The sequence below is a fragment of the Phodopus roborovskii genome, unplaced genomic scaffold, assembly GCF_943737965.1.
Source record: "Phodopus roborovskii unplaced genomic scaffold, PHOROB, whole genome shotgun sequence".
Taxonomy (NCBI): domain Eukaryota; kingdom Metazoa; phylum Chordata; class Mammalia; order Rodentia; family Cricetidae; genus Phodopus; species Phodopus roborovskii.
This window is the reverse complement of record NW_026125575.1, coordinates 3,213,206-3,239,067: the sequence shown is the minus strand read 5'-3', so window position 1 is coordinate 3,239,067 and position 25,862 is coordinate 3,213,206. Positions and strand designations below refer to the sequence as shown.

At 40.6% G+C, this 25,862-nt stretch overlaps 3 gene segments (V, D, J or C); all 3 read right to left on the bottom strand.

The window, feature by feature from the left end:
• Positions 1–3,630: 3,630 nt before the first annotated feature.
• Positions 3,631–4,243, bottom strand: LOC127216964 (Ig heavy chain V region 102-like). The segment is given in 2 exon segments: positions 3,631–4,103; positions 4,185–4,243. Coding segments are annotated over 2 exon segments (519 nt in total).
• A 6,312-nt stretch (positions 4,244–10,555) lies between these two features.
• Positions 10,556–11,082, bottom strand: LOC127216963 (immunoglobulin heavy variable 1-2-like). The segment is given in 2 exon segments: positions 10,556–10,920; positions 11,002–11,082. Coding segments are annotated over 2 exon segments (411 nt in total).
• Positions 11,083–22,871: 11,789 nt separating this feature from the next.
• On the bottom strand, positions 22,872–23,331 carry LOC127216961 (immunoglobulin heavy variable 2-70D-like). The segment is given in 2 exon segments: positions 22,872–23,203; positions 23,286–23,331. Coding segments are annotated over 2 exon segments (378 nt in total).
• Positions 23,332–25,862: the final 2,531 nt, after the last annotated feature.

Below are 25,862 nucleotides of genomic sequence, written 5' to 3'. Positions count from 1 at the left end.
AAATACCAGAAGTACTTCTAGTTCCAAGGCTACATATGCATATATATATATATGTATATATATATATATGCGTGTGTGCGAGAGTGTGACCGTGTGCATGTGTGTATGTATGCATGTACATATATATTTACATATGCTTGTAAATATATATATACATATATATATATATATATGAGGACTGGTTGGAATATGCAGTACAAAAATTAAAATGCAGGAACTTAATTCAACAAAACCTTATGTTAATGTAGATTAACTCTCCCTGCCAATAAAGGCTTTAAAAACTTAGAAAATATTACTGTAAAACTGTATCAGAGTAACTCATGTACTCAGACCATTTCTTTGTATGACATCATAACATTCAAAATTACAGAACTCAAATAGAGTCAACATGAGAGTCTGTTTATTATACTTAGGATCAGTGCTGGGGGCATGTCTTGGTCTTCCTGTCCGTCACAGTAATATATGAGGTGAAAAACACTATAGAGAGAACATGTGTTTGATAAACTTATCTACCAATTCATCCTTCAAATTGCTCAAACACTTGGAAGGAAAATGATGGTACTGTTATGTGATTCCTGTGAGGAGCATGTGTTATATCTTGATGATGTGAGTAGTAGCATTCAAGATATGCAGAGAATAGAGCAACAACCAAACATGCATTTAGTTGATGAGTAAATTCTGCTACCAGAAGTGGGATCTAAACTAGTGAGGTGCAAATGTCATCCAGCCAGGGGACAGAAAGTCAATACCTCATGACAAATTATCAGCAAATACACGCAATAAGCTGAAATTCTAAAAATCTAACAGTGGACATCTGGTTTTAGCCACATAATGAACAGTCTGGAGAGAATCTGAACAATAGGATGGGTGCAGTACATACATCTCAGACATTAACCACATTGAAGGACACTCATCCCTTAAACATAAGACTGGGAAGAGAGGAAGCTGCTCCCTCCTGAGGTCCAACGTGCTGTGAAGAAATAAAGATGGCCACAACCCCAGGGTGTTGAATGGAACCTTGTGTAAAATCACAAGTAGGGTATTAATATATTTAAGGTGTGAAAACATTACTTCTCCTCTACTTTAACGATCCTAAATTTGCAAATTCTCAGTCTTAATTTACTTTCTTCTCTTTTCCAAAGTCACCAAATGCCATATATTAGGGTTTAGTATTTCAAATTTGACTAAAAATCTTTCCTTTTAGGGAAAACATTCACAAGAAAATACATGATGAAAATGTATAATAAAGTCCAGACTATGCAATCATGCCCATCTTCTCCTTCTCTGTGTCCTCTGAACTGAGGGCTTCACAGGGCAGTGGGCAATGCCTTGGCCAAAGGGCTCTTACTTGCCCATCTGAATTGCAAGGACTCAACACTGTGGTGGACCATCAAGGCCTCAGATCCCAGGTCACAGTCTTATATCCCAGCTGAGGAAACCCCTCCTTACAGTGGAAAGATGCTACAGTTAGATTAGCAGATGCTGCTGGTGGCAGTGGTTCTGGTTTGAATTTTTCTGTTATTCTTTAGGTGTATGCAATTGAATTTTTTCTGAAATAACTAAAACTTGAATATGCAATATTAGTTAAGAAATAATTTTTACTATACTAAGTTTGGAGTCTAGTCACAGTAGCTACAGCACGTGCATTACATGGTCTCTGTAGCTATTTGCGGTCAGGACAGGAAATCTTAGAGTCTCAGAGGAATTGCTCAATCTCCAGATGTTTCTCTCATCTACTACATTTTCTTTCCTGGTGAAAGTTGGGTCTACAGCTCCCCCTGCTGGTGCTGAGCATCCTCACATTGAGGTTGTTTCTGAGCCCACAGGGAATCTGCTCATTGTGTCTGCTGCAGTGCAATGCAGAGCTGTGTGTCTTCAGTGGTAGCAGAGCTTAGCTGCAGGGAGAACTGGTTCTCAAATGTGTCCACTGACAGACGAAGGGATTTCTCAGTGACAGCTGAACACTTTCTGCTGAGAGCTGATCCTGATGAGAGAATTTGGGTTAAAAGGAGGTCTCAGAATTCTATTGGAAAAGAAAAAATATTAAGCTTTTTTGAGGGGGGTTGTTTCTATTAATTAAAAATGGTTTCAGAAAAGTACATATATGTTTATGACACACATCTGTCTTTTATTCCCCATGTCATTGTCAAACCTCCTCCTTCAAGGCCCTTTTACATACGTGTTCATTTAATTTTTATTTGTTTTACGACTTGTTAATTTGAACAAGTAACATCTAAATAGCCATGGATTTAAAACTAATGGATCCTGAGGGGTACACCAGTAAGTATACATCTGAATGTGATATCCTGTTCAAAAAATAAAAATACAAATGAAAATAAAAATTAAATAAAAATTATTTCCTGGTCACTCGTGATTCCTTAGTTCATAAGACAGGTAGATGGACCCTATGAGCCCCTCCGTTATCCAAGCCTCATTACTGATATGATGTTCATGTACAGGTCCAGTGTAAGAAAGGATAGCAGCTGTTGAATTACTAATGGTCATAACTTTTCATATACAAAATAAGAGTGACCCAGAAGCCTGAACCAGATTTGAACAATACATATCCACAAATAAAGCCCTACAGAAAGTTCTGGAAGGAAAACTCCAACAAAAGGAAGTTAACTACACTCACAAAAACACAGTGAATTGGTAATCCCACTTTACCAGAAGTCAAAAGAAAAATCAGGGTAAATCTACTCACAATACCAACAACAACAAATCCAAATCAAACAAAATTAACAATCAATGGTCCTTAATTTCCTTCAGTATTAATGGTCTTGCCTCACATATAAAAAGACACAGGCTAACAATGGATATGAAGACAGAATACACCCTTCTGCTGCATACAAAAAAACAAGACTCAACTTCAAAGGCAGACCCTACCTCAGAGTGGCATTCATGTTTGTAATGGGAGGAAATGTGTCCTAGAGGAACTTACAAAATTCATGTTCTGAGATAAAGAGGCACCACACTGAATCAAAACTTTGAGATTGACAAAAGCCACTGATGTCCATGCTGGTTGTCCCTGCCCCATTTGTTGAAAGCCAGATGTTCTATAGCAAGAGGATGACCAGCAGGCATCCAATGCAGGCTGTAGCAATATAGGTCCATGTTCTGTAAAGACTTGATAATGTAGAGCTGAGTATTTGGACTGGGAAGGCAACAAATGTGGGACCAGAGACTAAGGGATAATCTCAGAAACTTCCTTAATTAACATAGAATTGATGAATTAGTTACGTGACAAGTGTTTAATACTACACTTGTACAAGTTACAGGAACTACACTGATGTGGTAGTGCATTTTGACTTAAATATCGCTTACATTAAAGGTACGGGAACTTCTGCTGGCCAACGTCAACAATATAACTTGATATTTGTGACTTAAGAACTTTTTATTTTTGTTTGCCCAGATGTTGATCTGGAATTGACAGATCAAATTGCAGTTTATTCTCAGCTACTGCTGCAAAAGTTCCCATCACTCAAAATCCAAACATATTTTCATCATAAATCATAATCAGTTTTCCCTTTATTATTGTTTCATTTTTTAAAAAATGATGTCAATGGAGGAAATCACTGGCCAAGATTTTCTCAGGATATGGTGTACTCTAGAGGAATCCTAAGTTAATACTTAGCTGTCCTTTGCAAAATTGACAAAAGCAATATAGGTCATCGAGGAGGAGACAGACAAAGGGACACTCAGATTGCTTATAATCTTCTCTGTCATCTCAGTCAGAGGGCAGCTTCCTGCTCCTCCAGGGTTTCTGACACACTCAGGATGTGGTTGCAACACTGTGTCTTTTGCACAGTAATAGACAGCAGAGTCCTCAGATGTCAGGCTGCTGAGCTCCATGTAGGCTGTGCTGGAGGATTTGTCTGCAGTCAGTGTGGCCTTGCCCTGGAACTTCTTATTGTAGTCAGTATCACCATCTCCAGGATAAATCCTTCCAATCCACTCCAGGCCCTCCCCAGGCTTCTGCTTCACCCAGTGCATGTAGTAGCTAGTGAAGGTGTATCCAGAAGCCTTGCAGGACAGCTTCACTGAGGACCCAGGCTTCACCAGCTCAGCCCCAGACTGCTGCAGCTGGATCTCAGAGTGGACACCTGTGGAGAGAAAGGCAGAGTGGATGTCACTGTCACCTGAGTGCATGGCCCTTCCTCAAGTCTGGAACTTGGAACCCTTACCTGTAGCTGCTATCACCAGGAAGAGGATGATCCAGCTCCATCCCATGGTGAAGATCTGTGTGCTCAGTGACTGTGGAGAGGACACTGATCATATGTTGTTGTTGGTCTGGACATCCCTGTATTTACCACCACAGACTCACATGGTTTGCATATTCATGAGCAGGGTACTTAGAAAAGGACCTAGTCTAGCAGGAGAAGGAGTTAGAAGACACCTGGGTCAGGAACAGGATGCTGAGCTCCAATTCCTCATCCTGTCTGAGGAAATACATCCCTTATCCCTTCCCTCAGCTTTGTTTAGATGTGGGTGTAACATCAGGGCCTACGATCTCATCAGATTTCAGGCCTCAGACTGTGGCTCCTCTATGTGACAAGGTTATCAGATTGATTTAGACTCTTATCCACAAGGAATAAGGAACTTACTTCATTCTTAGCAAAATGGATGTAACTAGAGATCACTGTATTAATTAAAACCATTTCTGAAACACAGACATCATGTGAGTCTCTCATAAGTAATTCTTACATAGTCCATAATTGCATACAACTACGTGTACAAATCCACAAAGGTTTGTAGGTCAAGTTGTCTATTAAAGGGAAACTAGGGAGAAATATTCACTGTGCACAATATACACATGAATATAATTTAAAAACATACATAGAATTGTTTTTATTATTCATAATGGTTGTAAGTCTTTGAAATTATTATACATTATATTATGATCATCCCTCTGTTTCTCTTTGGACCTTCAAATAAGTCTCTTATCCAACTTCCTGACTTTTTTGGTTTCCTTAACTAAAAATACAGATAGCACAGTGAATACAATTAATAACATCTACATACACATAGGAGTGTCATACACTAGTACACAGGTAACTGCAGAAACCTTCCAATGAAGAGTGAATGCGTTGTCCTCATCAGTTATCAAACACCAATAGACCCAAAGTTTGGTGTGGGTCCTCAGGAGTCCTTCCCTACCCTTGTTTCAATGTTATTTTGTGAGAAAGTAAAAAAACAATAAATAAAAGTTGCATTACCTTAAGTGGTAATTACAGGGCACACATGCTCAAAGGAGTAAGAGTAATTCTCAGAGGAAAACTTATGAAATTCATTTCTCATATTTTACCATGTGGTCCCAAGGAATCAAACTGATTGCTAACTTGCCAGTAGAAACGATTACCTCCTCAGGTATTTTAGGACTCTTATGCTGTAATTTGACTGGATAGAGTTTGTGCAGATCTTCTGCTGGTAACTATAGCTTCTGTGAGTTCATGTGTACAATGGCTATGTCAAGTCCTGAAGGAATCATGTCAAGTCAATCCATCCTATATTCTAGATCTTACATTCCCTCCAGTCCCTCTTTGTCATTGGGCATTGGATTGGAGGATGATACAGATGATGCATCTGTGTCTGAGAACTTAGCCACTCATTCTCAGTACTTTGGCCATTCATGACTGTCCGCATATATCATTACATACTACACATAAGCTGAGCCCTGCACTAATCCTTTGAGTGTAACCGTAAGTAGTGTAAAGCAGTTTTTCAACATGACCATTAGAAAGGCAACTGAGGTTACTATGCCCTATCTCATCCACACCCATGGGTTTTGAACATGTTTTCCTATGATGAATCTTCCCTGTGTAGCAGGTCATAGATACAATTAGAAAGTAGTTGGTCACTACATAACAGGCACTAGTGGGTAGGTTTTCCTGGAAAGCTGATAGTGTGCACTGCAAGGTCTGGTACAGGGTGAGATCACTGTTAATTTTTCTCTCCCTGCAGGCTTCATAGCATTTTCCTGCAGTAGAAAACCTTGCCAGGAGGGAGAATACCTGTTCTGTTCATGATTGGTTTCTCTATGTCCTGCAACCAAAGTCCTCAGCTAACAGTAAAATGTAGATTAAATAATTTCGTTGTTATGTTTTTATATCAATTAAAATGATTATAATCAATGAAATAAATTGCAACAAGGGCAGGCATGGATGAAGGGAAAGGGTAGTCCTTATTTATCAGTGATGGCAACATAAAGTAGTGTAATAACTTTGGAAGTGAGTTTTAAGATTTTACAATAAGTAATGACTAAAACTTTTGGGTCCCAGCTATAACCCTCCCAAGCATGTTCTCAATGACTCTATATCTTATTCTAGAAAACTCAAAAAAACATGTTTATTGTTGTCCTATTAACAGCATCTGGGAAATGGAACCAAACTAGATTTCCAATGCAGGATAAGTAGATAATGAAAATGTGGGACATATAAGACAATGGAATATTGTTCTGTGTTAAAACATGAATGATCACATCTGTTGCTTAAATGGATGGAACAAGAAAAAGTATCCTGAGTGAGGTCACCAAGCTCTATGAAGACAAATGCTTCATTTTCTCACTCATCTGTGGTTCCAAGATTTGAATATTGGCTTTGTTGGTTTAATTTGAAGAAGCCAAGTGACTAGAAAAGCGTCATTAGAGTCTGAGGACTTATGGGAGGCTGTATAGTAAAACAGGGACAAAATGGAATCACATGAGGAATACTGGAAAGGGAATGGTTCAAACATGAAGTGGTGTTGGGAAATTGAGAAATGAGAAAACGGAGTAAAGCAAGCTAAAATTAAGGTGATAAGAAAGTTCTGTGTAAATATAGGCTCTTGAATCAGAATTCAAATATAAAGATATAGAGTACTGGAGTTGTGTGACATGAGAAAACTATGGGAGAAGACTGGGAGTAGAAGAACATGCACCACGGAGTAAAGAGAAACATTAATTACCCTTGTTATTAGTAACAAAATGTTAATAGTTGCCTTGTTCTAAATTTGTCATTTTCTTTGAGTTGACAATATTTTTTGAGTTCAGATAATAATGTGGTTTTATGGGTCTGCTGTTAATATATACTCATCAAATATCATAAAGTGAAGAAAACTGTAGGCAACACTGGTTATATCTGGATGAGATTTTTACTTTAGCTATCAGTGTTGTCTCAGTGGTCTCATTATCTGAGTTATTGCAGAGTGCTGAGTAGAAAGAACAAGGGTGAGCCTTGTATTTTATTGTAACCTGCGAGTCTTTGAGGAGAGGTATCTGCCTGTATGGACAGTTCTGCCTCCCAATACATGAGTCATCATGTGAACACCTCACAGCCTGGCACAGGATAACTCCCTAAGCTTTCATGATCAGAAAGGCCCTATAGAAGCTGAAAATAGTATAAGAGAGTACCATTATCCTTATTTGCCCACAATCACTCAATAGTTAGACTTTATTTCCAGAAACATTTAAAACTTAACAGGCTGTAGGAGCCAGAGCAGAAGGATAAGAAAACTGTCTTCCATACATAACAGGACACATGTGCCCATGAACCTAGAGAGAGTGTGACAGCATACACAATGTCTGCACAGATTCAATCCAAATGCGGTTTCATGGTTACAGAAAGACACAGACACAGGCTCTCAACCCGAAGCAAGGAGTTTTAGCAATTGACATTTGGTTACCAAAGAATTGGTTTTCTCTAATGGAGTCTCATTGAGTATATTAACCACATTCAAGAGTGGACCCATGCCCAGCAGTAGATCGCCAACATAGAATGACTTCAATGGCATGTTTGAAGGGATTTTCTGTCATATCAAAAGTGTTAGTTTTTTCTAAGTTCTTTTTGCCCAAAACTAAGGTTCTAGGCTTATGTTCTTATAAAATTTTTGGTTTGGATTGATTTGTGTGTTTCTGTGTTATGTATATGTTTGATTGTTTTAATCCTTTCTAAAAATATTTCTTATTTCATGGTTTTTTTTTTTTTTTGCCTATGTGTTTACTTTGTGAAGAGAGAGAAAGAGCTGAGTGATGGGGACGTAAGAAAGACCTAGAGTAAAAAATGGAAGATGAGAAAAATAATTAAAATATAATGTATGAAAATTTATTTTTAAAAATATATAAGATGTATGTAATAACAGTAAAACAAACAAGAAAATATATTCCTGTGAAGAATTCCACAAGAAATTTGCACTGTGTTTGAGCATGGAAATGTCACATGTCACATGTCAATCACACACTCTTAGGTCATCTTTTGGACTCAAGAAAGGAAACCACAGAGGATAAAGCGTCCCCTCCACACCAACCTCATGTCTCTACTGGGAATTCTTGGCTTCATTGCGCCCCTGCTGGTTCGGCACTCCCCTGCAGGATGGTTTGTCATAGCTTACACTGAAGATGCACAGTCTCTCTTCAGCAGTAACATATCTCTGCAACTTCAGTGCTCACGTGGCTCAACTGATCACCAGATCAGAAAACCAGGGAATTCAGGGGATGGGTGCCCTGCAAGAGCTACAGGGTCGGCGTGGTCCGGTCTACACAAGCTGAAGAACCATTCTCATGTCCCTCTATATAGGGAATTCTGCAGTTACTAGTGCAGACAACAGACAAGAAATAAAGGAAATGTTGGCAACAATCGTGCTAAATTATCATGAGCTTATACATATTAACCATAATACATATCTTCTTACCTTCCTTGCTTCACCAAAAAAAGTAAAACAATTATATGTGCAGGAAGGCAAATAGAAAACCCAGTGAATGTTGAATTCATATCTCCAAATTGATCAATTGATTTGTAAATATACCTTGGTAGTCAACCAAATATTGAGCCTGGGTTTAGATCCACAAGACTGAAGAAAAGTAATTAAGTAAATATACTTTGATTGATAAAATAAACAATTGGAAAACTCTGCTTGCAAATGTTTTATGACGTCTCTGTGTGTAGAATGTTGGTGTAAACATCCTTAGGGGTCAAGTCGCTGTTAATGTCTTCTGCATAGGCAAGGTCTTATGTCTGCCATCATCACAGGATGGAGAGGAGTCTGCAGCCTGGACTCTATGAAGGCCATGTATTGTGTGAAATCCACGGATGTTTTCAAGGAAGACTTACTTCTTAAGTCATGAAATAGGGACACAAACTCCTGAATACAGTGGGAAGGGACACCATTGCCTCTTCCTATTCCAGATAAGGATGGAGAAAAGCTCATGACCAGAAGCCTTCAGTGTGCAAGGGAGAGACAACACAGGACTCCTCGCCTTAAGTCGTATTTGGTCACTTATCAGAGAAAATCACAAGCATAATGGAAGCAAATCCCAAATGTCATTGGCTAATCGCATTGAGCTCCCACACAGCCATGCTCTAATGTTCTCACATGTTCATGTCTTCCTGATGACATGCCCTTTGAAGTGTTCGGGGCACTTCAGAATGACTCACCATCATGTAACAGACAGCTCCTCGTATCAAGGTCTTACAGCCACGAGACAGATGCCTTGCTAGTACATTGAAGTCTTGTTCAATTCACAGACTAGAATGGGAAGATTCCCTTGCCTTCTGATCATTCCCCACTTCCCATTGGAGAAGACAGTATGTGCTTTATGAGGTCACCGGTATTTCAAACAGTATTTTAAATTAAACATAGGTTTGCATGATCTCTAACATAGAATCGGCACAGGTGATACATGCCACAACATGATCATCATATGATGTTTCCTCCATACTCAGTTCATGGCATCCATATTTCAAGGTAAATTATGTCTGGTAGAGGAACATGCAAAATTAATGCTCTGTGCTACAGACACTTCTTCCTGATTCAAATCTTTGAGATTGTCAAGTACTGCAGGTCTCCATGATGCTCGCTATTGGCCCAGTTATACAAAACCAAGCACTCTATAGAACAAGGGTGACTTCAAGATATCCAGTGGACTGTAAAGGTTGATGGTGTAACAGCACAGGTCAGTGTCTGGTAAATGCATGAGACTGTGGGCCAGTGTACTGGGATTGGAATGACAATACACTTAAGAGATTATTATGCATAATCTCAAACCTGTTCTTAATTAGCATGTATATACATTGTGTCATTGTGTCAAGAAATGAGTTTAATGAAAAGTAATTCAATAATACACTTGTTTAGCTTACAATAATAACACTTCTGTGAAAGTGATGAGGATTTCAAACATTGTTAGATGCAGGAAGTTCTGCTAGACAACACAGCCTGAGATAGAAACACAAATTTAGGTTTCTTAAAATTTAAGACTATGAGAGGTGTTTGGGCTTGCTCGCGTGTTGTTTATTTGGCTTTACTGCTAAAATTCATAATCTGTTTTATTCAAAGATACTACATCCAAAGTTCCAGTGTATTAGAGTTCAGAGATATTTTTGTCACTATGCATTGTCACAGTTTTCCCTTTAGCGTTTTATTATAGGAGAAACGTGTAAATGGAAAGGGTCACCCGATCATTTTATTTGCTGTTGTAACTTGGAAAAGTTGAAAAAGACACGTAGGACTGTGAGGAGGAGGCAGAAAAATCACCACTCAAATGATTATGTCTTAGAGAGTCTCCAGGCTGATCTTCTCTGTCATCTCAGCCTCCTGCTCCTCCAGGGTTCCTGACACACTCAGGATGTGGTTGCAACACTGTGTCTCTTGCACAGAAATAGACTGCAGAATCCTCAGATGTCAGGCTGCTGAGCTCCATGTAGGCTGTGCTGATGGATGTGTCTCTGGTCATGGAGACCCGTCCTTGGAACTTCTGTGCATAATCTGTGCTGCCACTGTTAAGGTTGAGAACCCCCATCCACTCCAGGCCCTGTCCAGGCCTCTGCTTCATCCAGTGCATATAGTAACCAGTGAAGCTATATCCTGAAGTCTTGCAGGACAGCTTCACTGAGGATCCAGGCCTCACCAGCTCAGCCCCAGACTGCTCCAGCTTGACCTGAGAGTGGACACCTGTGGAGAGAAAGGCAGAGTGGATGTCACTGTCACCTGAGTGCATGGCCCCTCCTCAAGTCTGGAACTTGTTGCCCTTACCTGTAGCTGCTGTCACCAGGAAGAGGATGATCCAGCTCCATCCCATGGTGAAGACCTGTGTGCTCAGTGACTGTGGAGAGGACACTGATCATATGTTGTTGGTGGTGTGGACATCCCTGTATTTACCACCATAAGCTCACATGATTTGCATATTCATATGACAAGGTACTTATATGAGGACCTAGTCTGGCTGGAGAAGAAAGATGTAGAAGACCTTGGGTCAGGCAGCAGAATGCTAAAGTCCAAGTCCAAATGCTGTCTGAGCAAATGCATCCCATACTAATTCCCCAAGCCCTGTGCAGACCTGTGGATATAACATTAAGGCCTAAGCACTCACTTCACTAATAGACTATAGTCAGAGATGGTCACACATCACGGTGACAAAATTGATTTAAGACTGTGGCTATGATAAGGATTTCAAAACTTCTTTCATATCCAGGAAGTTAGTAAATGCTTTCTATCAGGATATCTATATATCCAAAGGACCAAAAGTAAAAATGTCTCAGAAACATTGACATACAAGTGTTATTGCAGCATTATCTATAATATATAAATTATAGATAACAAATACTTGTCCTTCAACAAGTGATTGCATCGACAAACATGGTACACGATACAATTTATTCATCAGTAAAGTATAGGAACTTACATCACATTTAGGAAAATGAATGCCATTGGTGATGATATTGTTAAGTATATTGTATGAGTCTTATTTGTAGTCCTTAGTTATTACAGTTAGAAACAATTACATATGTACATACATAATGACATAGAACTGAAAATGACTAATAAATAAAGTCGAGAATTGGAATAATAGTAGCAAGGAAAGGGTCCAATATAAACATGTGTGAAAATACTAAACATATGGAATATTATTTTCAAATAACGTTTTTGTACATTCCTTGCAATTTTTATGGGTGAATTCAATATATGTTGATCATATCCTCCCAGTCTATATCCGTCTTGCTCCCCTTATGTTCTCACTAACAACAGGTCTCTCTCCCAACATACTGATCTATTTTGTTTTATTAATGAATAGCTCACTAAGTCTAATTAATGCTGTCCGTATGGGTATGGTGGGGGTTATCCAATAGCTCATAAGTAACCTCCAAGTAGACATGCTCCTAAGAAATGATGATTCTAACTTCCTAAGCAGTTTCCCAAACCCTACAGCCCCTCAGCTTGGAAATGTCTTTGGGGAGTCCCTCTCCCATCTGCATTATAATCTCTTAAAACACATTTCATCAGTGAGGTCAGGGCACATGTGTGCCAAAGCCTGTGTGTGAAATTTAGAAGACAACTTATGGGGGTCATTTCTCTTCTTCCAAATTATGGCTCTCAGATATCAGGCTGGGATTGTGCCAGGAGGCACTTTTACCTGCTTAGCCTTTGCACGGGCTCTCATCCTGTACCTTTGACTGGTTTGATTTGGGCAGGTCTTGTGCTGGTAACTACGACTGCTGAGAGTTCAATTATGCAATGAGAGTATGTCAACCCATGTAGATAGACTGCCATGCCTTTCAACCTCATTCCCTGAACATTACATTCTCTCTTCTCAATGTTTCTTGATGGTCTGTGATTTAGGGGGTGGGATATTGAGACGAAGGTTGATGCCCATGACTCCTCAGCCCTCTGTCACCCATTCTCAGCGGTTTGACCAGCCATGAATGTCTGCACTGATCATTACACAGCGCACAGAAGCTTGTGTGATCGAAGCTGAGAGCAGCACTAATCTATTGGGTGTGAGCATAAGATTAGTTCATATGAATTAATTTAACAGTTATAAGAAAATGGCATTGGAATGTAGGTTCTTGAAATGAAAGTGAAAATATAGCTACACAGTACGTAGAATGCATGTAACATGGCAAATATGAAGGGTCGAGGAAAGTGATGTATGGAATGGGAAGTCACATGAGTAGCAGTGTTTTTTCTGTAATTGAAAGACTGGAAATAATGGGTAGTACATAGGTGCCCAGGTTTGCAACTGTGCCATGGGTTATTTTTCACGTTGATGGAATAAATTTGTGCCTAGATTACGATTCGGTATTGTGGATCTGCTGTTACAGTATTTTTATCAAAAACAATAAAACTGATAAAAGTGCGTGCAAAACTGATGATGTCCAAATAAGACTTGCCGTTTGGTTAAGAGTCTTGTCTCAGTGGCCTGGTTCTGATCATTTTATGTGAGATATATATCCACAGAAACCTGAATGTAAAGTATGAAGACATTCTTCGTATTTTATTTTCACCACTGAATCATTGAACAGAGGTACCTGAATGGATGAACAGTTCTGCTCCCAATAACACAAGTTATTGAACATCTCAACTGCTGGGTACATGGTATCTCCCTATAGGTTAACAATGAGAGAGGTCCCAGGCATGCTGGATACAGTATGACGTGATGCCATTGTTCGTGGTTGCACAAAATAAATAAGTTATGCCTTACTGAGGGAAAGAATTTAAAAACTGTATAGATTATGAATCTAAGGATACAGTGTCTTCCAGACACACTAAGAATGATGCACAAAGGAATCTATACAGTGTCTGTGACGTCGTACACAGAGCCGACCAGATTCCAGTCTTGGTCTTAATGTTATTCTGCATATAAATGAGGTTCCTTTAACTTGTGTTTTAATTATGCATTGTCTTTTGTCTTGGGTGTGTTTGTTGCTTGTATTGTAAAAATACTCTCTTTTTTCCCTGTTTTCTTTTTGTAGAGTGAAAGAAAGGTTGTGGAGGTCAGTGTGTGGGGACAGTTAAGGGTCAGGAAGATATGACAGGGGAAATCGTCATCAGAATATATTGAATGAAACATGTTTTTAAAAAAAATAAGTGGAGCTGAAAAATGATAAAATATAAATCTCTGAAATATTTAATAATCTTTTCTCTGTTTGAACATGGAACTTGACATATAAACAGCAGCTGCTAAAAGTAGTTCAGCTCCTCATCTCATTTCTGTCCTGTTGATTCTTGGCTCCATTGTGCCCCCTGCTGGCCCTGAGCTCCGTCCGCTACAGTTAGATTTATCTTGGCTTACACTGAAGTCTCATATTCTCTCTTGAGCAGTATCATATCCCTGTAAAGTCAGTGTTTACAGAGCTCAGCTGCAGGGATAAGTGGGTCTTGTTTTTCTGCAGTTAGTGCCTGGAAGTTGTGCCTGTATTATCACTGTCCCTTTGAATGTCAGAATCATCACAGTTTGATCCAGCTCCAGCAGTACCCACCGGTATCGCAGTAACTATAGGAGAATGCAGGATCACTGATGGGTTCATCAAGCATTTATAGTTTTATTCAAGCATCTGTATTGGCCTGCCCTTCGGGTTCTGACAGGATATGCCCTCAGCTGCAGCTACTAAGAGCACCACCTGTGCACATTCACGATGTTCCCTTTTAAAGGGCCCTGCCCACCTCCCATCCCCTGGTCTCTCTTTCTTTCTCTCCCTCTCTCTCTATCTGTCCCACTCTCTCTCTCTCTCTCTCTCTCTCTCTCTCTCTCTCTCTCTCTCTCTCTCCCCTTTTTATAAATAAAAAACCCTCTGCTTGAACCCTGACACATGGCGCCTTTCTCTCACACCCCACTTGTCTTAAATTGCAACAATCAGGCTACACCTGCATCAGAGCACCTGCACCAAGTAACCACAATGTGTCTTGATTTCAGATGCAGCCCATCAGACATCCACATAAGAATTCTGCAGATGTGGAGATACAGGAGTCAACGGAAGAGGAGGAACCCGGTGTGGTACTCACAGATCAGTTAGCAACGGCAGAAAATGTGTTCACAACTGAGAAGAAATAGGTGTCAAGCAAATTCAGGCTGTGACTCAACATGAATCCTGACCAAGGATCTCCATGGGTGAAGGGTATGTGACATTAGACATCTTTCTCTTGACATACCTACCTTTACAAGTCCAGGATCCTCTTCTCCCAGACAAGGCATTTGTCAGTAAAGGTTTTCTGGAGCTAAAACTTTTAACAGATAATGGATTGATATGTAATGTTTCCAAGAACTGGAAGAGCCAATAACATGAAGTAAGATTTTGTATGCATTTGGCCTTAAATGTCTGAAGGGTATGGCATATAAAATGCAGGCCATAGAAAGTCAGTATATATATACACTTTGCAACAATGTACCTAATATAGCCATGGGACCTGGCTGGCTTCTCTTTTCTCCTTGGTGAGAATTGACATGAGGTGCTGTATACTGTCATTCTACAGAGCAACACCCTCTTTATTGTAGAGGAACACTTTCTCACAATTCCGGGTGCTGGATGGGCTCATCTGGGATTTCATATTCTAATCTGGCCTTTTTAATAATGACTGTATTATTACATTTTATTGTCCAGCATGGTGGGTTACTGACAGGCTATTTTGAGTGTCAATGTGCAGGACTTCTTGCTGGCCTAAGCAGTTTTCATACACAGCCTCATAAAATAATGATGCACATTCCCAAAAGTCTTAGTTCTTGCAGATTTGAGAGAAATGATGTGAGATTCTTCTGTTAGACTAAACTAATAGGATGATCGCACTATTTAATGAGCTGGTGCAAAGGGTGAAGGAGATTTCCCTAAATACATGTGTACTTTGATTTCTAGAGTTCTCCCATTCACTCTCCACTGGGAGGACTATATACCAACTCATATTGATTTGTTCTATTTCATTGATCGTAAACGCCTCCATGTTCCTTATGACCAATCCTACACCAGTGACCAGGAGGAGTATAGAAACCTCTGATATCAACTGGATCCTGAAGTAATAATATCCTTAACCTATACTGATAAACAGTCCATTGCCTAATTTCCTATATAGTAACAATAGGAATTAAATTTGGCTCAGGGTAGGCTCACATACTCATTCTCTGTAACAAAGAAACTCTCCAGGGTAGTAACATGGAGAATCTCAATTGTCAACTGCACATGGTCGCTGGATGTTGTGATGCTGGCAGTGAAGTCCACAGAGGCTGTTAAAATCCCCTCAGTGCTCAGCTTTTCTATCAGTACCTGTTAGGGATTGGTTGGTCTACAGTGCCCCCTGCTGGTCCTGAGGAATGGCTTCTACAACATTATCAATGGTCTGATGCACAGTCCTCTTGATATGGTGCTTGTTTTTTTCCTTCTATTTCTTCCTGGTGATCTTGAGTAGATATTTCAGTGATGGATGATGAGCTATGTTTCAATTGTTTTCAATGTCTCCATAAAACTCAGGATTTTCTCTAGGGGTGTTGGATCCAAATTATTCCTCAGCCCAGCAGAATGAATGGCCTACAGCATAAAGGACAAGAGCCATTCTCCAGTTGAACATTGACTCTGGTTCTGCCTTGACAACTGTTACCGTTCCTATACTGGAAACAGTCTAAATGACCGAAATTGATGATGTTATCAAGATATATTTCTTCAGTGTTCAAATTAAAAAGATAAAGAGATAAATGCTTACACCTGGTTTCATTAGTACATGTTCCTGGATCTCAGACCATGGAAACAGAGTGGCTAACACTTAGAGTGGGTCTTCTTTACTCAACTAACCTATTCTAGAACTACTCTCACAGGAACATCAAGGGACAAAGCTAGTCTAAACACTCCAGTAAAGGCATGCCCAAGACTAATTTCCCAGGAGACTCTAGGTCCAGGAAATTTACCAATCAATATAAACATAGACCACAGAGTTCAGAAATTGCTTTCACTTGTTGAACAAAGTGAAGTGGGAAATGTAAGGAGGGTCCCAGAGTAAAGAGATGCACATGATAAAAGTCAAATTGGCCCTCGGAAAGAGGAAGAGAGAACTTAGGTTTGTCAGTATTCTGGGGTATTCTGCCTTTCTCTTGGCTCCTCCTGAATCTCAAACACTATCCAAGTAAGGAAATCCCATACTCTTCCGACAATCACACAGAAGAGATCTCTATGCTTTCCTGATTGGCCAATTTAATTCACTTTTGGTTCTGGTAGATCACTCACTCTGCATTCTATTATTTATGCAATAAAATTACTTTAGTAACTGTATGGAAGAGTGGGAATGTTGATATAAATGATTAAATATTGAAACATCTCAGGACCTGGGGGAATTAGATGTTAAGAACCATTTTGAACTAAGTACTAATATGGGCCTTTATTTCTCAGAATTGTTTACTAGTGACAACACCCTTTTAGAGACAATGAGAACAGACCATCTGTAGAGAGAGCGCTAATCTTAAGAGATGTGCAATGGGAATGAAAGCAGAATTACAGCAGACACATGGGCCATGAAGACAAGTCCTGCTGGTGTCATGGAGGACATTGAAAAATGAGCTGACAGAAACTGAACCATCATCTCTGTTGTTAGTGACAGGGAATTCTCCAACCGCTCCTATGCTTGAGTAAGTCTGGAAGGGCACACGTAACGCTGGTGACTCTGCACCTGTTCTGAGAAAATGTCTGAGCAGTGACATTTATAAATCTCCCTAGATTCCTACCTGATTATCTTCAGGGCAGGAAGATGGAAATTATAAGAGTATAGTAAGCAACTGACCGAACTCATTGCAAATTCTCCAACCAGTTTGTACATCTACATGCAAGAATCATAAATGAAAACGTGTTGTCCACCCAGATGTTCTAATATGTTGAATAACCATAAATGCATAACTGTTTGGAGGTGACTCCACTGTGCTTTGTTTAAATATTTTTTACCAGAAAACCTGTTTCTTAACTATATATTCTGATCATACATATCCCCCGTCACCTACCCCCAGATCTTCCTCCCCTTCTCAATACAACTCTGCAGCCTTTATTTCTCTCACGCCTTAAACAAAGGTGCAAAGCACAAAAAAAAAAAACAAGAAATTATCATCTATCTATATCTCATAAACACATATTTACAAGACTACAAAATCAGAAACCAAAGTATGTAATATACAAAAATACTAATGAGACAAAAAAGCCTTAAAAAAATGTTAAGTAATACAAAATAAAAAGCACATAATGTCATTGTGCAAGTTTTATTGTGCTAATTCCTGGGCATGGGGCCTACCATGAAATGTGATGATTAATACAGCCAGTGAGACTCCATTGAATCAGACCAATTTTTCTCCTTTTCTAGTAGGTACAAATTGCAGATAGCCTCTTAGTGGTGGGAGCCCTTGTCCACTTCTAACACTCAAGCCTGGCACTCCTTCTGGCTTGAACCTGTGCAAGCCTTGTTCTTGCTTACTCAGTCTCTCTGAGTCCAAGTGTGTGCCAGACCTACAGGGTCTGGAGGAGACTGTTTCCTTGGAGCCATTTATCACTTCTGGCTCTTACCATCTTCTTTCCATTCCTTCCTCTGAATTTGTCACTCAGTCCGAGGGTGAGGTTTGATGAAGACAACCGAATGCTTAAATATGTATCACTCTATACACATTGTCCCTTTTTGTATCTGTAAGCCATTTCCCATTTACTGGGGGGGGGGAAGAATTTTCTGTGCTGAAGACTGAGTTAGGTAGGCACTGACTTATATATATATATATATATATATATATATATATATATATATATATATGGGCATGCAAATAAGAGTCATTTTATCGCTTAGTTTCTTTATTAGAAATAGTATTTGTTTTTCCCCTCGGGCCATGATACTTAACAGTGTCAGACATGTGCCTCAAGTTGTTTACTGAAGGTGAAATTACAGCAATTTGGAAACTACCGCTATGAGGATTTGAGCCACCTAGCTTGGACATCAGACTCCCTTAATCTTTATAAAACCAAACAAAGACACACTAACATCTTAAAAATGAATTATGGGCTTTTTGTCCCCTATAGCCAGGCCTTGGCTAGAGGTGAGTCTGGGACCAATTCAGGTGGACTCTCCCCTACACCCTCCCCGGGGAATTCCCTGGGTTGGCCCCAGATCCCCCTGCCCCTGTGTCCTGAACCCATTGAGAGCACTCTTGGAGCTCTGATGCAGCCCCACCCACCCCCACCTACCCCCACCGAGAGCCTACCCCCTACCCTGTGTGCTTTCCTGCCTACTGTAATGCCATTCTGGTTGAGCACTGGGACAGAGGGTGGAGCCAACAGTCCACAAAACTACAGGAGCAGCTCTGAACACACTGGGACCTTCCTATCCATGAAAGACCACCCGTAATTTCCACCTGCCTCGTCTCTGACCCCCACCAATGGTCCTATACTGGAGTTCTGGGCCCCTCCCAGAGATCTGCCTGTCTCTGCAGGACCACTCTGAGCTCCTGCCAGCAGGATCCTTGACCTCTGCTAAGGATGCCTCAGCTGGAGAGTGCCAGGCCCAGGCTAGATCTGCCTATAGGCACAAGGAACATCCTGAGTCCCAGCCTTCGGGATCTTTGACCCTCACTGCCAGTCTTCTGCTGGAGCCTGATTGCTGACCCCCATCATCGGGCCTCTGCCTGTGGAGAGACCTCCTAGAGAGCTTGGACCACCAAGAGCTACAGACATCGAACCTCTGACCCACATAAGCCCACCAGGGAAGTACCATAGAGAGAGGGAGAGACCCCACCAACACCTATACTGGAAGAAGCTATGGGAAGATGGCAATACAAGAAAACACCTAACAACAGAAAGACAAGCATGACACCACCAGAATCTAGAGAATCTACAACAACTACTACGGAACACAATAAAGCAGATGAAGCACAAGGGAACGACTTAAAAATTATCATCATAAAAAATGATAGAGGCCCTCAAAGAAGATGTGAGAAAATCCCTTAAAATCATGGAGGAAAAAACAAACAAAAAAAAGTGGAAGAAATGAACTAATTTTTTAAGGAAAGTAAAGAAAGTACAGAAAGCCAAGAAAAAACAATTAAGCAGGTGAAGGAAACAGTTCAAGACTTGAAAACTGAAATAGAGAAAATAAAGGCAACACAAACTGAAGGAATGCTCGAAATAGAAAAACTGGACAAACAATTGGGAACTACAGAAGCAAGCATAACCAACAGAATTCAAGAGATGGAAGAGAGAATCTCAGGCGCAGAAGATAAACTAGAAGAAATAGACTCATTGACCAAAGAAAATCGTAAATCCAACAAATCCTTAACACAAAACATCCAGGAAATGTGGTACACCATGAAAGGACCAAACCTAAGAATAATAGGTATAGAGGAAGGTGAGGAAGCCCAGCTCAAAGGTAGCGAAAACATATTCAACAAAATCATCCAGGAAAACTTTCCCAACCTGAAGAAGGACACGCCCGTGAAAGTACAAGAAGCATACCGAACACCAAATAGGCTGGACTAAAAAAAAGACCCCTCGACAAATAGTAATCAAAAACCTAGCATACAGAATAAAGAAAGAATATTAAGAGCAGCGAAAGAAAAAGAACATGTAACATAAAGGCAGACCTATCAAAATTACACCTGACTTCTCCATGGAAACCCTCAAGGCCAGAAGGTCCTGGATAGATAAGTAGGGAGTGAGGGACAAAGGGAGGGAGGGAGGGGGAACTGAGATCGACATGTAAAATAATAAATTAAATTAAAAAAATGCTCTGAGTCCAAAATTTAAGTTCAAGGACAAGTTACTGGGGAAAAGGATTTCTATTTTTGTTTCCACAGAAAATGAAAAGCTGTGTATTCCTTCCAGACTAATGTGGTTTGATCACGCCAGACCGCCTGAAACAGAGTACCAGGTGACCCTACATTCAAAACAACTGGACAAAGCAGCCTTGCAGACTACAGCCAGGATTTCTGTATCATCTTAGAATCCCCCATGACAGCACCCCTTACCAGCGGAAGTAGTTTGGAAGGAAGGACGCCCAAATTCCCAAATATTGTCTATAAATGTTTGTTTTCATTTAAATGGAGTTGGATATAAAAAAATAAATAAATAATAAAGAAAAAAAAACATTAATGGTCCTTACTCACCCTCAACATTAATGGTCTTAACTCACCTATAAAAAGACACAGGCTAACAGAATGGATAAAAAGACAGAATCCATCCTTCTGCTGTATATAAGAAATACATGTCTTCAAATGAATGTCTTCAAAGATAGACATTACCTCAGGGTAAAGAGTTGGGAAAACATCTTCCAATCAAATGGAACCAAGAAGCAAGCAGGTGTGGCTATCCTAATATGTAACAAGTTAGACTTCAAACCAAAATTAATCAAAAGAGATGAAGATGGTCATTTCATACTTATCGAAGGAAAATCCAACAACACAAAGTCTCAATTGTGAACATCTATAACCCAAATACAAAGGCACCCACATTCGTAAAAGAAACACTACTAAAACTCAAACCTCACACACTTATACTGGGAGACTTCAACACACCACTCTCAACACTAGACAGGACCACTTGAAGTTCTAGCTAAAGCTCTAAGAAAACAAAAGGAGATCAAGGGGATCCAAATTGGAAAGGAAGAAGTCAAACTGCTTCTATTTGCAGATGATATGATAGTTTACATAAGTGACCAAATAAACTCTACCAAGGAACTCCTACAGCTGATAAACACCTTCAGCAAACTATCAGGATACAAGATAAACTCCAAAAAATCAGTAGCCCTACTTTATTCAGACAACAATGAGGCTGAGAAAGAAATCAGAGAAACATCACCTTTACAATAGCCACAAACAACATAAAGTATCCTGGGGTATCGCTTACCAAACAAGTGAAAGACCTATATAATAAGAACTTTGTGGCTCTTAAGAAAGAAATTAAACAACATACCAGAAAATGGAAAGACCTCCCATGCTCTTGGATAGGTAGGATAAACATAGCAAAAATGGCAATCTTGCCTAAAGCAATCTACAGATTCAATGCAATTCCCATTAAAATCCCACCACAATTCTTCACTGACCTTGAAAGGATAATAATCAACTTTATATAGAAAAACAAAAGACCCAGGATAGCCAAAACAACCCTGTACAATAAAAGAACTTCAGGAGGCATCACCATCCCTGACTTTAAGCTCTGCTACAGAGCTATAGTTCTGAAAACAGCCTGGTATTGGCACAAAAATAGACAGGTAGACCAATGGAATCGAATTGAAAATCCTGATATTAACCCACACACCTATGAACACCTGATTTTCGACAAAACAGCTAAAAGAATACAATGGGGCAAGGACAGCATCTTCAACAAATGGTGCTGGCACAATTGGATGATGGTGTGTAGAAGACTGCAGATAGACTGTCACCATGCACAAAACTCAAGTCCAAATGGATCAAAGACCTCAACATCAATCCAGCCACACTGAACCAGACTGATAGCCAGGAAGCCAGCATGGGACTGACTCAGGCCCCTCTAAATATGGGTCTCAGCCAGGACTGAGCAGTCTAAGGGACCTCAGACAGTGGAACCAAGATGTATTCCTGGTGCACAAAAGGACCTTGCAGACAAGTCCCCCATGGAGGCTTACTCCCTTAACCTAGAGACAGGAGAGAAGTCCTAGTCCCTACTTCAAATGACCTGTCAGATCTACATGACCCCACCTAGATGACATTGCCCTACATGTGGAATTGGGTTGGGAGGATGGGAGGGGAGGGTGGTCAGGGTGCATGTGAGGGGGCAGAGAGGATAAGAGGGAGGGAGGGATGAAGGGAGGGAGGAAAGGGGGAGGGAGAGGAAACTGGGATCGACATGTAAAATAATAAAATAAATAAATAAATAAAAGAAAAACTGCCTCAATTCTGTACTTGTGATCCTTAGTCCTCTGCCCCTCCATGTCAAATGGCTGTGGACTCCAGTGCACTTGGAATATAAAAGACTCATGCTTTTACATCAAAAAAAAAAAAAAAAGAATTATGCTATAAAACAGGAAACCCAGGCTCTGAGACTCACAGTGAAGAGGAAAACCCAGAGGCCAGCAGGAAAGGGTTGCCCATTCCCAACACCATGAATTGTAGAAAGACACAGAGCAGAGAACCAGCCTGAAATATTGTACAGCTGTCAGCTGAGGCTGTGCCTCTGTGCTCGAGCACAGTAGTATGTGGCAGTATCTGCAGTGTTCACACTGGCGATCTTGAGGAATGCCCGGTTGTTGAAGGTGTTCTTGGAGATCGTGATCCGGCTCTTCAGGGATGGGTTGTAATACTTATCATCATCCCGCCAAATGTTTGCTATCCATTCCAGACCCTTCCCTGAGAGCTGGCGGACCCAGCCCACACCCATATCAGAAGTGCTCAGTGAAAACCCAGAGAAAGAGCAGGTCAGACTGAGGTCCTGGGAGGGCCGCAATAGCCCAGGGCCAGACTCCTTCAGGGTAACCTGGGACAGGACACCTGTGGAGAAGAAAGAGTAGAAGGTAAGGTTGGCACAGAGTGAATTATGGGAGTTCACCCAGTAGGAATCCTTGGCACTCACATGCAGGCACAATCAGCAGCAGGACTGAGGAAGCAAACAGGGCCATGGCTGCACACCAGTGAGTGCTCAGGCCCAGCCTTGGGTTTTCAACCTAAGCATGGGTGGAGCCAGGAGAGATTTGCATTCCCTCACCAGGAGCTGACTCTAATGGAGGACTTAAATCCTGGGTCTCAGGGGATCAAGTCTGTGATGAGGCACACAGGATGCCTCAGGGAAGTTCACCTCTGCTCACAGTACAGACTGGGTAACACATATGACCAGCATCCTCAATACACAGCAAAGTTGATAGAAATGTGATGTTCTGTCTTAAGTCTGATATATGAGCTCCAGTAGACACAGACATTTTCCCTGAATCTAGCAGATGTACACAGAGCACTTCTAGATCTGAGGCTTAAAAAATGAAGACAGGAGTGCACTGTGCAATCCAAAAAGTAAAATACATAAATTTAATCCAAGACTTTATATAAGTGTAGATGTGAAGCACCCTGCCAATGATAGCTCAAAATGAGAGAATATTACTCTAAAATTGGAGCAGATTCACTCATCCATTCAGAACATTTCACTGACCTGCTTTATAGCTTTGGAAATTCCAAGCCTCAGATATATGCAAGTTAAGAGTTTATTTAGTATATTTCCAGTCTGTGCTGTTGGCATGACTCTCCTGTTCATCTCAGTGACATGTGAGGTGAGACTCACTACAGAGAGGGAAATAACCACACAACCATCAATTCACCCTTCTGACGTTCTCAGTTACCTGGATTGTAAATGGTGGTGCTATTTTGTGATTCATGTAAACAGAGCATGTTGTGTGCTGATGTGAGTAATGGATGCACAGAGTATTCCTTCAGGTGACATATGAAGTCTGCTATCAGAGCCAGGATCCAACGTCATGAACTGCAATGTCATCCAGCCATTAATAGCTGAGTCAGAAAAGAAAGAAAGTGAATCCCTTATGAGAAATCACCATCAATCTCAGGAATCTCCATAGTAAGCTGAAATTCTACAAAACCAACGTAGGAGCTTGTTCCCAACCAGTAATGAAATGTTCTTGTTGTGAATCTGAACACTAGGACAGGTTCAGCACATACACCGGCGACATCACACCGGACTGAAGAACTCTTGTCCTTTAAACAGGAGAAAGGACCATTCGTGGTGCAGCTGATCCCAGCTGAGCTCCAGAGTGCTGTGACAGGGGGAGGTAGCCTCGGTACCCAGGATGTTGTAGTGAGCATTGTCTAAATACACTTTCGGGGAGAATCATAGTGGGGGCAGGAGGACATGCTCCTTCCTCAGGATTCTGGATGTCCACAGGGACAGTCTGCAATTCATTGACTTTCTTCTAATCTCTTCTTCCAAGTCACAGAAACTACATATTCCAGCTTGTTATTACAAACGTGACCAAAAGTTTTAAATATACATGAAACTTATTAGTAATGGAACCAAGATATAATGAAGGCCAGCCTATTCAACGGCTTGTCCCGTTCCCATTCCACTGAGCTGAGGGCTTCACAGGGCCTTGGGGCCTGGTCTCCTACATCAAAGCTGCGTGGGGTCAACACTGGCTGGAACATCAAGACCTGAGATCCAAGGTCATAGTCAAATATTCCAGCTGAGGAAACCCCTCCTGCAGGAGAAAGAAGTTACAGATAGAATTACAGATGCTGCTGCCAATGGTTGTGATGATGACTGGATGTCTGACACCTCCTGTTTGTAAACGTGTGGCCTTCTTACATGTGTGTGAAATAAATGTCCTTCCAATAAGGTTCCTATGTAAGGAATAAACTTTTATGTGCTTAACAGAGAATTTTTGCTGAATTCACACTCAGAGTCTAGTCACAGGAGCTACAGCACGCGTATTACATGGCCTCTGCAGCTATTTGAGCTCAGGACAGGAAACCTTAGGGTCTCAGAGGAATTGCTCAATCTCCAGATGTTTCTCTCATCTACTACAAATTCTTTCCTGGTGAAAGTTAGGTCTACAGCTCCCCCTGCTGGTGCTGAGCATCCTCACATTGAGGTTGTTTCTGAACACACAGGGAACCTGCTCACTGTGTCTGCTGCAGTGTAAGTCAGGGTTGTGTCTTTAGTGGTAGCAGAGCTTAGCTACAGAGAGAACTGGTCCTTGAATGTGCCCATTCACACACGGAGGGATTTCTCAGTCATAGTGGCACACTCAGGGTTGACTCTTCCTGAAGGTGCACAGCCAGGAGGAAGCCCTAGCTCCCAGCAGCCAGAAGTTATCATCACCCAGCAGAGGAGACAGAGAATTACCATAAATTTTTGGCATTTATTGTGACTTATGTCCTATGAAGATAAATTTTGGAAGGTTCCATATGAGAAAAGCGTGTATTTCCTATATGTTAGGTGGCATATGTCTGTTAAGTTAGGTTCATTCTTAGTACATTTCTTCACTTGTTTTTAGTTTGGAAGACCTATCTAAATTTAAGAAAGGGTATTGAAATCCCAAATTATGATTGTGTCAGGACCTGCGTGGACTTTTGTCATTTTGTGTTTGTTTTATGAAATTTGGGATTCAACGGTGTGCATAAAGATTTATATTTGCGAATTCTTTCCAGT